Source organism: Rhamphochromis longiceps, linkage group LG5 (genome assembly GCF_057381845.1).
Source record: "Rhamphochromis longiceps isolate RC_006_pf linkage group LG5, R_longiceps_female_GT1.1, whole genome shotgun sequence".
Classification (NCBI taxonomy): Eukaryota; Metazoa; Chordata; class Actinopteri; order Cichliformes; family Cichlidae; genus Rhamphochromis; species Rhamphochromis longiceps.
This window is the reverse complement of record NC_140561.1, coordinates 17,850,048-17,867,114: the sequence shown is the minus strand read 5'-3', so window position 1 is coordinate 17,867,114 and position 17,067 is coordinate 17,850,048. Positions and strand designations below refer to the sequence as shown.

The window sequence follows — 17,067 nt, the reverse complement described above, 5'->3', positions numbered from 1 at the left end:
AGACTGGCATTTAAACCCCTCTGCCTTCTGCTGGATCACAGGGTTAAATTTAGCACGAGCCCCCAGAAACCTGACACGACGTTTAGCTGTTGCTGCACATCTACACATCACATCTCTGTTTGGCCCTGCTCTCTAGGGCTTTAAGGCCCAGTTGTACGCGTGCGTGTTTTTCTGTGGGTTTGTGTGCTCATGTATTTCTTAAGAGGCCAGGACATGATCAGGTTGAAATGGGAGAGACTGCCTCAGATCAAAGGTGTCCATCTTAGTGAGTTAATCCCAGACTTGCGTCCCCTTCCGAACATGAAGAGTTCCATCATTAAGTGGGGAGGCAGAAGGGACATTCTGGAAACAGCTGTCACTTCTGCTGGGAGCCAGTGGCACACAGAGACAATACATTGTTTGACTTCAGGTTTTTGATGGGAAGTCAATGAGGCAAGAGACTGTTGCTTACTCTGGACTGCTGTGAAGCACTGTCAGACTCATAATGTGATCAACTTGGTCAATACCAAAAAAAGCTTAGGTGACATTGTTCCTGTGGTTTATGTAACTGCATTCATATCCGCTGACTTTCATCTTGAGATGATTGCACTATGTGATGCAAGTGACCTTCTGAGTTATACTAGCCTCAGAACCAGGCAGGTCTGTGCAGGAACCATCAGCAGAGTGAGCTGCTAGGCTGACACTGGCTCACATTACCCCCAGAATTTAAGGGACAGTAATGAGTCAGCCACACAGAGGGAATGGCCTTGGTTGTCCTGACCTCTTCCAGCAAGTCATAGCATTAGCCTAGCCACTGGGTGTTAATCCTTCCAGGACATGTCTCACCTCGTAGCTCATCAGCTAATTCTGACTAGCTTCCGCTAACATTGCAGCACAGCCAAAACACACACTTCTGTCAGCAGAGAAGTGGCCTGGAGTGACAGGCAAATCATGAGGAGTGTTACATGAGTCTGTACTCTATTTCTTTACAATAAGTTTATCACAGTAATACACTACCTCTCAGGAGATGTTTTGGAAGAGACAAATTGCTAGCAGTTTCCTAATAACCACAGTTCATTAAACTTAGAGGGTTGCAAGGTCTGGTGAATACCACTGCCAATGGTATTCTCCAACCAATGAAAGAGTAAATACACGTTTTTTGAAACAAAAGTAAACAATACTATATCATTGGAAACCATGAGTTCAATATTTAAAATAGAGAAAATAAAGAAGAACTAAGGACTTTATAGTGTCACGATAAGACATGAAAAGCTAGGTTTTATACTTTTCCTGCTTATAAAATCAAAGAACAGCAAAAATTCTGGCACAACTTCACCTACTTCCAAGGTGCATAGAGAGGATGAGAAACTCACAACGCAGGGACTCGAGGAACACTTAAGAGTATGACCCTGATGAAGGCCACAAGCCAAAACGCGTTGGTCATTTAATAAAGTTCTTTACTTTTAAGTGTTGCTGGAGTCCCTGCTTATAAAATTAAAGAAGGCATTATTAATTCCGGTCTTATGTGAAAATTTTGAAGGTTCAACATACCAGGGAGCCTTTCCAGCTAGCTCCCTAAAGCTGCTTTTAATATTTAAACTACAGCATTGTAAAACCTTCTTACATGTTAGCTTGCAAGTTAACACTATTATGGAATTTAGTTCTCTCTCTAGACCTCTACCATCCAGTTTTCTATTGTCCAATGTTGGTGAGCCCTTGCATATTATAAGGTTTGATGAGATGCTCTCCTGCATACCTTGGTTGCAACAAGTAGTTATTTAAGTTTCTGTTGTGTTCCTATCAGCTCAAACCAGTCTGTCTATTCTCCTCTAATGTCTGGTGTCAACAAGGCCTTTTCACCCAGATGAAAATCGACATTAAAAAATACATATTTTGATTGCTCAGATTAATTTTTTATTTCTGACTTTTTTCCACATCAGTGACAATTTCACACAGACCGGATTTCGGATGAGAGAACTCAAGATGTTGCAATTTCCTCATTATAACTGCCCCTTAAAGCCTCTATGTATTTATTTTTATTGTGGATCAGCGTTGCCTAAACAGCAGCTTGTTTAAAAGAATATATTTATAGGCCTGGTTTGTGGCAGATATGTTGATATTTCGTGTAAGAGAAAGCACAGGTGCAACCAATGATTTCCATTTAAGCATTCCAGGGTTGTGCTGGTTCAAAGGGTTAATGACACACAATGGAACAGAGCCTCTTATTTCTTACTGTTTATTCTTTACCTGTGTTTTATATCCTTTTGAAGGTAACAAACACAAAGTTTCAGCTAGACACAATCAAAACAAAAAAATCTTACAAGTCAGTGAATTAACTACAGGAAGATTTCAGTCCTGGGATTAGGTGCCAGGCAGAGGTTTGGCAGGCCCGTCTGGTGGCTTGTGGTATCCTCCTGGGGTTTGGGCTTGGGTTTAAGGCAGAGTGCACAGTCTTAGCTTGGCACGGGGCTGGGTCGGCTGTCAGGTTAGTCTGTGATGGATCGTCACTGATGGTGGAGTGAGTACAAAGAAGCCTGTGTTGGACTCAGGGGTACAGCAAGGAGGGGGTTTGCAGTGTGTCAGAATCACTCATAACCCTCTGTCATCTTAACCCATTGTCAGCAGAACTAGATGTGTGTGTGTGTGTGTGTGTGTGTGTGTGTGTGTGTGTGTGTGTGTGTGTGTGTGTGTGTGTGTGTGTGTGTGTGTGTGTGTGTGTGTGTCCCTCAGTATTTGAAGTGAACACTTAAGATACAGAACAGTTTGTTTACCTGTGGTTTGCTAATACTGTACTTTATTTTCCATCTTAAAATAGGCCAAACCAGTGAAAAATAGGCTGGCTCTAATTTAATTATGACTGATTGGCCCCATGTAAGAAATAATGCAAAAAATATACAAATTAATACCTATTGTGACATTTGGATTTATTCTAAGTATCAGAGCTATTGATTAAATTACTAAATAAATATCAATAATATAATATAATATAATAACGTATTTCTTGTCCATAGTGTGTAAGGGTCCCCTTGTGTGCGGGGGGGGGGGGGGGGGGGGGGGGGTAGCCCTGTCACTGGCAACACTGTTCCACTTCTCCTCAGTGACAAGCAACAGCACATTGTGGGACAGCTGAGCTCTGGGGGAGGAGGGAGGGATCAGTCCTCCTCACCCCAGGTTAGCCTCAAGTTTTCCAGTGACCTGGAGAGCTGTCATCTGAGTGCAGTCGGGAAATCTCAGATATGTAAGAGGGGAATAACATAACAACAGCAAGGAACTGTTTATTAGAGGTGGCTAAACCAGGTCTTCCATCCAGTGATACATTACGATATAGGACGCAAAACAGGATACACAAGTTGTTTAAACAAATAAAATACATGCTTTTGTTTCTACTTTATTTGGATGTTAAACTCATAAAACTCATAATAATTCCCATGAGTTTATTTGTATTCTAACAGCTTTATGTGCTTTAGTGTCCAGCATGAGCACTAACCTATTAATTTGACTGGTAGATACTGAGAATCGGAAGGAAGCAGAATCACTCAATTTTGACTTTTGCTTGAAATTTTGTGAACACTTTAGAAACGACCTTTTTTGGCTTCTTTGTTACCTGCCAGGCTATGACCCCTCTTGCTACTGGAGAGATCTTTTTTTTTTTGATCAAGCACTCCTGGGCAGTGTAACAATGATCTTCAATTTTTCTCAATTTACGCTATCTGTCTGACTTTCTATTGTTGGAGTAGAAAGTGTAGCAATAGTTCTGTAACCTTTTCCAGCCTGGTGGGCTTCAATAAGCCTTTTTTCTAAAGGACCTTAGAAATCTCATTTGTGCATGGTAAGATACAGTCCCTCAGACATGGCAATGGATTATTTTATTTTTTTTAAAATAAAAAGGACTGAAGACAGATGACTTTTTTTTTAAATTAACTTCTAATCCTCAATGTGTTCATAGACTTGCTGGTGTATTTTTTTCACTCTATAAATAACAGTTATGTTCTGCTTGAATCACTGAGTTCTGTGTTTTACACTTTTAGGATTTGTGTAAAAAATCTGGTGACCTGCTTGGATGTCTAAATATTTATTTAGATCATTCAGAATGAGTCAGAAAGTTTAACATTTTAAAGGAAAAAGACACAGGAAATTATTAATTATTTTTTTCCACATGCAAAAAATAAAGTCTCATTCCTGGCCTTTCTGTACTCCTGGAAAGCAATATTCAGTCTGAAATCCAGACTCATGCAGCATTATTATGTACTAGTTTCATGCCTTTGGGAGAGAGCATTGTCACCATAGTGACAGCAACACATGTCCAAGTCTGTCGTCTCAGAGACTGTCGCCATGAAAACTGCACATCCATTCCTAAACTCTTTGATATCAGAGCTTTTCTTCCAGATTACGATGAGGTTATACTTACTATAGAGCATTAATGTTGTATAGGATCATTATGTGGAGATGTGACAAAGCAGCCGACTCCTCCTCGACAATCATCAGTGCATAAAACACAATGAGAGCAAATTAAAATATTCACGGTCAGATCTGATTACTGCGCTGCTGTGTCCCACTATTTCTGTTGAGTAATGACCCTTACATAAGTGATACAGTTTGACGACCCCCCCAAAGGTGATGTGACACTACTATGGCCTGGCTAATCATCAGGAGAATACTCCCATTCATTTATACTCAGAATGAAGTGCCCCACCTGTGTTTGCACAGGGCTCTGGAGGCCTGGAGAAAGCCTTCTAAGTCAGGGTAGGGGGAACAGTAGTTCTGTAGCCCAGCCATGCTGCTGGTCACTGGGGCTTTTATTGCAGAGTAATCCCCTACAACAAACAGAATGGCCGGCATGTGCATACGCAGCTGTCGCAGTCTTAGTGCAAGTGGTGTCATGTTAAATCACAGGAATGGACTGAGCCCCTGCACCATCCGCTGCCCTTCCCTTCGCTGGCATCCCACTCACTGAAAGGCTCCAGCACACAGAGACAAATACACATACATACGCATGCCTATGTGCATAACCCACTTCCCACTAACATACTTTGCAGCACATGGCAGCCCAAAAGTTATTCCCTGTAAATAACTTGTGCCCCCTTGCTACAAACAACCAGATTATTTCAATGACATATATTCAGAGGACTTATGATAATCAAAGCAGGTATCACAGGCAGGAAAACAAAGTGACATTTACACCCTGACACTTTCCAAGTATAAAGCACCATTAGCATAGTTCCTCTGGGAAATTCTGAATCCCTCTGAAGCCAGGTATGTATATAGTATATACTGTTGGATGGCTATGTTTTAAACTATTTCCAGTTTTTCAGTCCAGCTCTGTTATCTTACTCTGCTACATTTCAATCATGCCCCTCGCTACCCATCAATATCCTTATTTTTAATCTACACTATCTTCAGGCCTTCTTCCGTATTCCTGTCTTTGTTTTTCTCTGGCTCCAGTGACCTTCTCCCATGTCAGCAGAGGGACAAATTTAGCGGCCTAGTTTCTGGAGCGACCAAATAGTCGGACACAACAGAGGGAATGTGTGTATTTGTGTGTGTGTTTGTATATCTGCATGGAAATTAGAAAAGAAAGAAAGGCCCTAGCCCCACAGATACAGTTATAGATATCCAGACATGTACTATCCTCGGGGTATGAGACAAAGGACACCAGAGGAATGTATCACAAAAATCTATATCTTAAAATGAGTTTTGCATTTATGACATCAACAAATAAACCGATTAATGGCAGTGGCTGCAATAAAACAATAAAAATAGGCATAAGAATGGAAGTAATAACTATTTTCCCTTCAGGAATAATTGCATACGCCACCGAGGATAAAGAAAGAATGTGTTAAGTTATTCTGGGATGTTGAGATGGGAGCACTGTCGCCATGGAAACATGCAGATCCTTCACCACTCCCTGGGTCTTGTCATTCTAGAGCTGCCAAGCTCCGGGTGCCATGTCACCAGGGGTGTTATGCCATTCTTCGTCTCTACTCTCGGTGACGCACCAGATGCCACATACAAAGCAGCAGGCCTAGACTGTTCTTGAATTAGCTACAGAGTAAAGGGAAGCATTTCACAAAACATCAACACCTACCTACCAGCTCGCATGTGAGGTCTTCAGTGGTAAACCACTGGAAAATAAATTCTTTAAATAAAGCACGAGTGGAAATTGGAGAGAAAAAATGTCCGTGAGTATTGTTGTCTTTCTATTTTGTTTTACCCCACTGCAGTTTTGACCAGAGGTTGGTAACCTTTGCTATCCAAGAAGCCATTTATGAGTAACTAAAGGGATGAATCAGTGTTGGATCTATATATAAGAGACAAACAAGCAAGGAAGAACATTTTAATTGTATCTTTAGACAGTTTTTGTTAGCTGAATTTACAAAAATGCCAAAGAAAATAGTTTAACAGGCATCAAATAGCATTTTTGCACCAATGAGGTGACATCTCAGTATGGTGTGCAGTGTGTCCTTAAAACATTTTAGGAAACTGGACAAGTGGAGGACCAAAGAAGAAGTCACATTCCTAAAAACTATCTACAGCAGTATCTCAATATTCATAAGAAACAGAAAAAATTACAGCAAAGATCTGAGAAACATATTTGGCTCTTCAGTTGATCCATCTACTGTGGATGGCTGCCAAGCCAAGAAGACATTCTTAATGAAGGGAAACAGGGAGAAAAGACTGAGGAATACCAAATTACACAAGACCTGGACAGTCATGGATTGGCCTCCCCAGAGCCTGGACCTCAACATTATTGAGGCAGTGTGGGAGCTTTGAATGCTCTCCAAAAAGCCCGGAGAACTATTCCTGAAGACTGCTTTAAAAATGACAAGAGATTTTCCCTAAGAGAGTTCAGAGTTGTTGCAGAATAAAGGTGGTGATACCAAATACTGATTTTCAAGCTCATTGCAATTCTACAAATTGTTTTTGCTTTATGTATGTTTCAATATCTTGCTGCACCTATTTTCCATTTTCCTAATAAATTATATAGTCTTATATAAAGACTTTTCCCAAGTACTGCACATCCATGTAAACTGCTGCTTCCGAGATTCAGAAATATTCTGAGGATAAGGCACCAGAAGATAGACGTAAGCCACCTTTTAGTTAAATTTTTTTTACAACAATTATGTGGATAAAAAAAAAAGTGGATTAAAAAAAAAAAAAAGAAACATAGCCATTCCAAGTGGAAATACTTTGATAATTATTACCAACAGTTTGTTCAATATAAGCATTAAAGGTTGCTTACATATATAGATAACAATAATGTAATAATGAAGAATCTGAAAGTTAACAAATAACTTATAATTTGAATAACAAGCTGTTGCGTTATGACTGCATATTTGGGACTGGAGAACAGTTTAACAGGGGACTTTCAATGAACAGGAAATACACCCCAATGAGTAATTGGTAAATAACTCAGGTGTAAAGTAGCTGCAGTGTTTATACAGAATTTGGATAGCAGTGGTGTTACAGAGGCATACACAGTCGAAGGCAGGGCGTATGCCCCAATTCTCAAGAACAGGACAAAAATAAGGCAAGCACGAGTAAGCAGGAAATGAACAGTGAGTAAGCAGAGGAGAGTCGCAGGTGCTGGAGCCCAGTCAAGGAGGAGAGGATACACGACAGCTGGCCTGTCACACACAATGACTTATTCAACTAAAACACAGATTTCACCAGTGGGTACCGTACACCAACTGTCTCTCTGGTGAAGTAGTGAACAAAGCAGACAATTCCCAACTCTTTCTCGCTTAACAAAACATGTTTATTCCATAACAAAAAAAAACCCTATAACTGCACCATGTTTTAGAACATTATGGAGTTAATGTGACAAATTGGGATGTGTTAATCAACCAGTATCACTGGTATTAAGTGTTTCATTTACATGAGGTCTGTATTTAATGGGAGCCTTTTCCCCCTTGATGTACAATGCTAATACTTGTTACAATCTATAATTCATCTTTTATTGCATTTACATTACTAATATAGCTCTGACACCAGCTTTGCGCTGGATCTGATTAAGAGGCATGCTCTATATATATCCATTACATGTTATTACAGGGACTGTACAGTTTCTGTAGGCAACGGTTACAAGACTGAAACCTCTCTCCACCTCCTGGCGGAAAGACTAAGCACAAGTAAACATCAGCTCAAACACTTAATATACACACTGTGTTACGCAGAGCCAAAGTTAAATGCCTAAAAGTCACTGAATAATAAGGAACAATGTATTTATTCAAGACCGTTCACACACTCAAAAAGTACCATCTATGTGGTCCACAATCTTCAAATAAAGCTGAACAATCCAAATAAAATCTATAATACACATTTCTGTATAAAGTCATTACATGGCAGTGTAACGCTTAAAATAACCCCTGTGAAGCCATTTTCACTGAGGGTACACCTGGTAACTCAGCCGGTTTCTTCTCTCTATTGTTAAATTACAAATGCAAATTAGATTTGTTTTTTTAACAAGTGCACCATTTTCTGTTTGCTACGAGCTGACCACAAGTAAAACAATAAATAAATACAATACCTACATTTTAAACAGGTTCCAGAAATAATCTAAAGTACTCCGAATTATAATATTTAAACACGAACCAACAACATTATGACATAACTTACTGCAGGCATAGCTGTCAGAGGTTTGACAAATGTACATACTGAACACGTTAACAAATTACCAAGGTTCAACAATTACGGTTAATACTTCAGCTGTGCATTATGGTCTACATTTACATTTCTGGCTGCAAGAAACTAGACTTAAGTCACCATTGTATTTCACAATACATTCACATGTGCTGAGAGTACATTGATTTTGGGAGGAAACTTTCAAGCCTGAAACATCTAAAAACAGATTTAGAGTTTTTCTTCGTTCAGCTGCTTTAAAACTTACATTTTAGAGCTGTGTTATGTAAAGAGATGCAGGAGGGATTAAGACAAAAAACAAAACCCACAAATAAAGGGACAGCTCAAAGACACCTGTACTTGCATACCTGCATTTATTATTCTGTTCAGTTTCTGTCCAGATGGACAAAGTAAATTAATGAAAAACTTAAGCACATCCTAAAATTTCCAGAAATAAAAATCAGCACCCAAAAACTGCACTATGAATAAGAAATAATGAAGAAAAAAAAAAGCCATAAACTTTTAGAGGGAAAAAAAACAACAAAAAACAAACCCTTCATAACATAAAATAACTCAAACTGTGTGTGCCTATGTGATAGTTTTAATAAATAAATAAATACTTCTGGATTTGTATGTCCCTTATTTAAATGTGGCACCAAAACAAGCATTTCGTATAGTGAACTGTTAAGACTGAGGTTTCGTCTAACAATACTTCAGAGGCAGTGTGACTCAAATAAACCATGCAACAGAGCAAGATTCACCAAGTGCTATATTTTGTCTCTTTATAAATTTGACAGTAAGGTGCAGAGATTTTATGAGTCCACAAGCAAAGACTGGTACTAGGAGCTATGCAGCTGTATGGTTGAATGTTGTTGAAAAGTTTGTATTGTGATTTTTTTGGTCAGGTCCCCAGGACTTTACAGATGGGTTGTGTGCCCTTCACAGGATGAATATTTTAATAACCTTCTGGATTATCTTCCCACATCCTGGACAAGGAGCCTGGAACTTATGTAGCCTCCTTGCACATGGAAAACAGGTAAGCAGGTGAGCAGTGCGTCCGTGTATAATATTTCCATTACGTGGCCGCACTCGACAGAGCTTGCAAGGCTCTAGCAGCGCCTCAGGCCTAACGTCCTCAACCTCCATGCCCAGATTCTCTTGACTGTCTCCTTCAGAGAGCTGCTCATCTTTGTGGAAGACAGAGGGCCTCGGACCTTTGCCTTTTCCCATTACCATTGTTGGCAATGGTCGATCGGCGGTGGAATGTGAAGGGAGGATGACAGGATCAGAAACTGTCCTGCTGCAATCTGGGACATCAATGCCCGTGTCGCTGTCATCTTCCTCATCGTGGGTAATGAGTGAGCTGCATGCTGGGATGTCAGGAACAGAAAGGGAATGCGCAAGCCGAGGGACATCTTTATACCAGTTCTTCCTTAGAGCCCAGCACCGAACACAGTACCTCTGGAGAGGTATGTTGTATTTTCGGCACTCTGTGCACTGCCATGCATCCTAAGATATAAACACAGCATTCACAAGACTGATATAGTTTTAAACAAATGGCTGTAAATGAATAAACGGAGGCTCAGAGATACTGACCTGTGTGGAGATCTCTGTATCAGTATCATCACTCAGACACTGAGAGTCTTCATCTGGCTCCTCCTGCATCTAATAAATACACATCAGATCACATCACCTCTCCACATTTCTTAGTGAAAAACATTTTATTGGCAAGAAAGAAATATATCACAAAATTTAAAAAAGAAAGAAAAAGACATACTTCTCTGTCTGCTTTGTCCTCCTTCATTCCCCCATCATCATCCTCCAGTGGAGGCTCTCCTTCTCTGCTGCCTTCTTCCAGAGCAGCCTCTTTCATCTCCACACTCACCTGTTCACTCTCGCCCTCTGTGAGGAACCAGAGGTCGTCAGTGGTGTCCGACACAATGGCCGTATCCTCTTCCTGTGCAAGAGACAGCTGACACATCAGTCAGACCACCACTGTTATGATCTGATTTTTGCCATTTGTCAACAAGTAATGTCTGTTAGTTTTCCTAAGCTTGAAACCTCTAAAATGAACCTTATTGCCCATTTTAACCATTTTTAATTATACTGGGTGGACTTTCTAGCAGCACGTGAGGTGTCTTACTTGGTTTGTGTGGATGTCAGTGGAGCCATTGCTCCTGCGGCTGTAGTTATTACGGAGATTACCCAGAAACCACCAGGGCAAGCCAGAGAGGTCCCACTCATCCAGAGTAACATCCAGCTTGGGTCGCTTGCAGGCTGAGCGTTGCAAACCTTCAAGAGAGTCTAAGGAGGTTTTGAACATTTAAACAGTGTCTTGTAACGAGGCTGTTAAGTGTGCAATGGACTATTTGATTACCATCATCTGGTTCCCGAGGTCGTCTCTGGGAGGGGGTCTGCAGGAGAGGCCCATCACTACCAGCCTCCAAACCTGCTTTGACCACACCTCCACACATCTGTAAAAGAAGAAAATGCAAACGCAAGAAATTAGAACACAGAGCCGTGACTGGGTACTTGGAGGACTCGCAGCTCCTTTTCAACATGGCCTCTGTTTACAGGTGGGGTGGGATGGCACAAGGGACAAAGGGCTGGGCAATTTGGGTAAGGGCCAGTAGGGAGGGAGTTCAAAATAATTTAGGATATAAATGCAAACTGAAATGTTGAGTGCTGGGTAAACAAAGCAGAAAGCAAAGGCAAGGAAAGCCAGTATACTAACAGACAGGTGAATAAACAAGAGCATGATCACACAATCCACCGCAACTCTAAATTCGTTGGATTTAATACATTTATTCCAAGGTATGTACTGTTGTCTCATTTTTTTTTCTTAAATGAACAATTTGGCACATTTGTCAAAGCAAAGAAACAGACGCACACAGAATTTAAGTCTAAAGTAACATCTACCAGACAGTAGGGGTGCAACGATTCTCGTATCGATATTGAACCATTCGATACAGTGCTTTCGGTTCGGTACGCATATGTATCGAACAATACAAATGTTTTAATTTATTTTATCAACTTTCCTTCTGACGATGCCATTTGTGTTGAGCGCTCAGTGGATCTGCGCTTGACAGTGCAGCCTAGGCGGAGCAGTCGAACGCAGATTCACTGACCGCAGGGCAAGCAAGCGAGACAGAAGCTAAGCTCTCCTTGCAACATGGCAAATTGAACCTCCCCCACCCTCATTCAGATCTGGCCTTGGGAACTATTTTGGTTTTCATGTGACGTATGACCCTGAAGGTATGGACAAAAGTAAAACAGTATGTCGGATGTGCCACGCAATGCTCAATTACATTGGTGGGAACTAGTGCGTTAGCGCAGTTTGCTCGTTAACCTCTGGGGGGGTCCAAGAAAAATGCATACACTATCGGACCTAGAGCCACAAATCGACCACGCCCAAAAAAGTGCTATAAAAAATTTATATATTAATATTTTATTCCACTTTAAATTAGCCAATCTTTTAAAACTACTTCTCCCTGAACTATCCATGTAAAGTTTTAATTATATTTCGGGGGTTTTAACCCTTTTAATCGCAGTTTAATTACATGAGCGCACCGTTTTTTTTTTAGCCCCCCAAAACAAAACGAAATATTTAAAAACAAACAAACATTTGAAGTAATATTTGATTGTTATTATAATTAGGCCTTTAGATGGACTAAAGATTGGCACCAAGAGTCATTTCGATCGCCTTTTTTTTCCCCCAGGACCAGAAAATGGTCTCCAGGCGGCAAATGCTCCTCCTGTAGGCCGAAATCAGTGCATCCTCCCGGGTTAACTCCCGACGATGACTGGGGCATGTTGCGTCGGACCCCTTTTTCCAACACACACGTCCGGTACCACGTCACAACAAATACGTCATTTCCTGTTGATTAAAAAAAAAAAAAATGCACCCTCAAACGGTCCTAGGGGCCGAAAATGGTCCCGCCCGATCAGCGGGCGAAGCCGCTGCTGCACGCCGGAAATGAGGCTTCGTTTCCCGCAGGTCTGTTTAAGCAGCCCGCTGTTTTCCAGCCCGGGGTCAAATGTGGAGCAAGGGCGGCACCCGGTGGACAAATAAAAAAATTACAACTCTAAGGCCAGTACTGCAAACGGAAACGGAAACATAACCGATCACGATCGATTTGACCGTAATTTTTTTGCCGTGAAAAATAGCGTTTATAATGGGGCACAAATCGACCACTAGGACCGATAGTGTAAGTTTGTCTGTAGCTTAGCCACTGAAGCTAATTTCCGGAAGTCATACTGAAATTTTAACAGTAAATGTGACCGAACTTTTTTTTTTTGCAGACTTTCGCTATATTCCATTCAACACAGTGCAAATGGCGTGTAAATGAACAATGAAAAATGGCACAAATCGACCCAAGACCACCCAGAGGTTAACGTGTTGGCCATCCAGCCCCACGCATGGGGCGATCCGCGGTAGCTCGTTAACGGAGATTTGCCGTGTTGTGGCGTTAATGTCATTTCAACGAGATTAGTGCTGTCCGCACTAGTGGGAACACAATGAATATGACTGCACATTTACGCCGACATCATCCTAGTGCAAAGACAAGTGGAAGCAGACAAAAACAACAAGCACGCATGCTACAAACTTTACCCGAGTCATTTAGACAGCTGTTAGCACATGATTCTCCTTATGGGGACCTGATATATTTAATATGCTGCTGAGAATATAGCCCAGAAGAAGCTTATAGTATAGCTTTTATTTTGGAAAGAGACATTTCTCTGTAATAAACTCTTTTCCAAAGATGAGCCATTTCTCAATCAGATAGATTTATTTTTATTACTTTGTTTAAAAACTGTACTTTTGAGTTAAAATATATATATTTATAATTTCAATAAAAAAAATGACAAATTAAAAAGGCATGAACATTTTTTGTATCGAAAAAAAAATATCGAACCGAACCGTGAATTTTGTGTATCGTTGCACCCCTACCAGACAGATCTATTATTTTAATCACTAAAATGTAACTAGGAAATATGCAAATTCAACACTTAAATTATCATCTGAAATTTGATTCAATAGCATTCTGAGATGGTTGTGGCACATGCAGCAACCTTTAATTTCATAAAAAGGACAAATATCTTAATATAGCTCAATGTTGCGGCAAACCAAATTATATACAAGCCACGAAGTAAGATCAAAGAGGATTTGGGGAGGGATTGGAAAGAAGGGTGCAGGAACGTGGGATTAGGTGAAAAGGTTTAGGGCAGTCAGACCTGTGGGTGATCAGGAGCTGTGATCCTCCAGTTCGGAGCAGAGAAGAGAACTCTGATACAGACAGAGACAGTGACTCTGCCCCCCCATCCAATGGGTGGAACTGGTGGGTCATAAAACAGTGATGAAAAGCCACCAGACCAAACCAAGAATGGGGTTGTACAGAGACGGTGCCACTCTGTACAACTGCACACCAACGAAGACAGCAGCCCTTACACCACCTTCCCCAGAACACACAACCCAGTAGAAACTAAACTTATACTTTGGGCAAAGCACTTTAAAACAGAGCCCAGCCAAAATAAGATTTAAGACTGATACTTGGGGATTTAACCTCTAAATAAGTTATTGTCAGGAAAAAAAAAGACAACTTGTTATGTGTAGTTATTTGTGAAAAAGCAAACTGTTGAATTATCTTGTTTTATTATGACAATAAGTCATGAAGTACCAGTTCATGCTCTGCATAACTGCTCTGACCATCTAGGTATGTTTGCTGCCAGCAGGGAAGTTGCAGAGTGCCCTCTGGTGGCCAAACTATGGAACATCAACACTCATGACATGGTTGAAGCACACTTCTCCATCTCCTCTTTACTTTTTAATTCATCTGCAGTTATAAATGCCAATATCAATATACGTATAAGTAGCTAAAATTGTCTGATATATCAGTCGGGCTCCATTTAAAGGCATTATCGGAGTGGCTGTGCACTTATTTTGTGACATTGTTACAAAAAGTTGTGTGTAGTGAAGCGAAAGCAGGTAAGGGTCTCTGTTTCTTCTGAGCACCATGCTTCAGCTTTACCTGACCACGATCCTCCACTCCGCCATCTACACATTCACGGCCCACAGAAAGATTCTCTGCAGCGTCTGCATTTCAAATGAGACACAGTAACAGAAAAAGGACATCCCCCCCCCTTTAATTATAGCATTGCACACTCTCACTAAGGCCCTTCAGATATGAAGTTTAAGCAGGGGAAAGGGGTCCATCTGGGACTGTGCAGGATCCCCACATCCTCCAAGCGATGGACAGCCTTTCACAATCACTCATAATATAGTCAACAAGATGGTCTTTGAATATACATGGAATGTTGGTATACCCACAGATCTTCTCATGTAATTTAAAAAAGCCACAATATGATGCAAATAACAGTGAATTCAATAAGGAGCACAGGAAGAGACATACTTTGACTTCAGACACCCACAAATGAATCCACAGATTGTTTTGTTTTTTGTTGATTCCACCTAACAAAAATATAATTTCACCAGAAAAAAAAAAATGTGCAAAGGACTTAAATCAATAAATGAAAGAATCACTTACCAGCACAGTCAATAACAACCAAATACTTCTTCAGCATTTCATACACTGGGCTGTAAAATGGGAATACAAGCATTTAAAATTAAGATTTTTCTTCTTTTTTAAAAATGTATAAAGTCCAGATACAAAGCAGAACCAACAATGAGCACAGGTTTTGGTTAAGGTAATTACCTCGGGTTTTTAACAGAGAAGCTCTCCACTTCCAGCAGCTCTCCCAAAGGATCATCCTGGCAGTGGACTATGTGCTGCCTCTGTTTGTCATACAGTTGCTTCCCCATGATGTATTGGCCCAAGTAGTGCATCACCTACACAAAGCAGAAGATTTCATATGTTCAGGCTACATTTGTACCTTTGGAATGACCACGTGACCGATAGCTCTTTTTCAAAGTCACACTAGACAGCTCACCTCTTTGAGCGTGAAGATATCCTCCTGGGCTCCAGCCACACGCAGTATTTGCAGGAGAGGAGCTTTTGGTTGCACCTAAATGGACAACAGCACCGCCGCTTAGCATTACATGTTATATATGAGGTAACTGAATGCTTGTAGTTGCGTCTTAACTGCACCTGATTCCCTTCTCCCGGTAGCGTCCTGCATGACGAGCTTGATGCCGGAGTCTGGGCTGGTAGGGAGCTCATAGTAAACGAACTAAAGCTGCAAAGCAAAAATTACAACACGCATTATAAACGACTCACCCATTCAGCAGCATTCCACAGCTTGCTATAGTCACCGACTTTGCACATCCCACGCAACACCAGCGCCTACGGCGCCAAACGCAGCTTAGCAATGTCAAGTTATTGACAGACTGAAAAATTCTGACAATGTTTATAGTCAGTGCCAACTAGGCCGAGTTAACTTCCCAATCTGAAACCGTCATGGCCTGTCACTTCTCACACTATTACTTTCCCTTTGGCGCCCTCACAAAACAAAACTAAACCAGGCGAGCCAACGCCGAACATATGGCACAAAAATGTAAAAGTATAGGTATTGCTGTGCACATACACACACGTGAGCTGCAGCCTCTCTAGACATCTCTAGCAGGTGGCAAGGCTGCTATCGCTACAGGCAAACGTGTTAGCTAACATAGCAGCAGCGCTAACGATGGCTAACTTTGGAAGCTAGCCAGTTACTCAACAATTCGCTCCTAATATTAACTCACCGTGAGGAGCTGACATTACTTCACAGCCAGTACATTGCTTCGGGCGCAGTATTGGCTTAACAGCTGGTCCGCATCGTAAAGACGTATGGAAAACTGAAATGCTGGCTTTTTAACACTAGCTAACGCTAGCAACCAGGAGACAGTTAGCTGAACTACAGATTAAAAATGATGACTGTGGCTACTCAACTTCCGCATGAGAAGCCAGAATATGGCTCCCCCTACTTTTTAAAAATATTACTTACAGAGGCATTTTTCCCCTTTTTAAAACAGTCTTTTCAGATTAAAAGCATGTTGTAAAATACAATGATTTTAAAAAAAAAAAAACTTCAGCTAAAATACCCTGTTCAGTTTAGGAAGCGTTTATGAAGCATAAACCACGGAGTCCACTTCGAACGGTGACAACACGACATCCCAAGAAAGGAATGGTTTTGCTGGTTGTGGCCACAGACCTCTCCAGGCCGCAGGTTTTAAATATCACCCTGGGTTAACACACCTGAATCAAATGATTAATTCATTATTAGACCTCTGGAGAACTTCAAGACATATGGAGCCATAGCTAACTATTGAGGAGGTCATTTAGCCATTTAAATCAGCTGTGTTAGATCAAGGACACAAAACCTGCATGACACGGGCCCTTGAGGCCTGGAGTTCCCCCTCACCCCTGCCGTAGAAGAAGAAGGCTCTGTTGAGTGTATTGAAATCTGCAAAGACGACTGGCAGCATCATCACTGCACTACACCAGCAGATGCTTGAAAGACGCTACTCACCCT

The 17,067-nt window shown here is 41.1% G+C and overlaps 1 protein-coding gene across 2 annotated transcripts; it reads right to left on the bottom strand.

The window, feature by feature from the left end:
* Positions 1–7,713: 7,713 nt before the first annotated feature.
* Positions 7,714–16,482, bottom strand: mdm4 (MDM4 regulator of p53). Of its 2 annotated transcripts, none has more exons than XM_085406222.1 (11): positions 16,298–16,482; positions 15,705–15,792; positions 15,547–15,621; positions 15,312–15,445; positions 15,144–15,193; positions 14,628–14,692; positions 10,976–11,072; positions 10,742–10,902; positions 10,376–10,570; positions 10,195–10,263; positions 7,714–10,107 (listed from the first exon to the last, which is right to left on the bottom strand). In XM_085406222.1, exons 2-11 carry the CDS (start codon positions 15,774–15,776, stop codon positions 9,538–9,540), a joined length of 1,488 nt encoding a protein of 495 aa, XP_085262348.1. In that variant the 5' UTR covers positions 15,777–15,792; positions 16,298–16,482; the 3' UTR covers positions 7,714–9,537. The 2 variants fall into 2 exon arrangements, with proteins under 2 accessions (XP_085262348.1, XP_085262349.1); XM_085406223.1 differs by having other exon boundaries at positions 10,376–10,555.
* Positions 16,483–17,067: the final 585 nt, after the last annotated feature.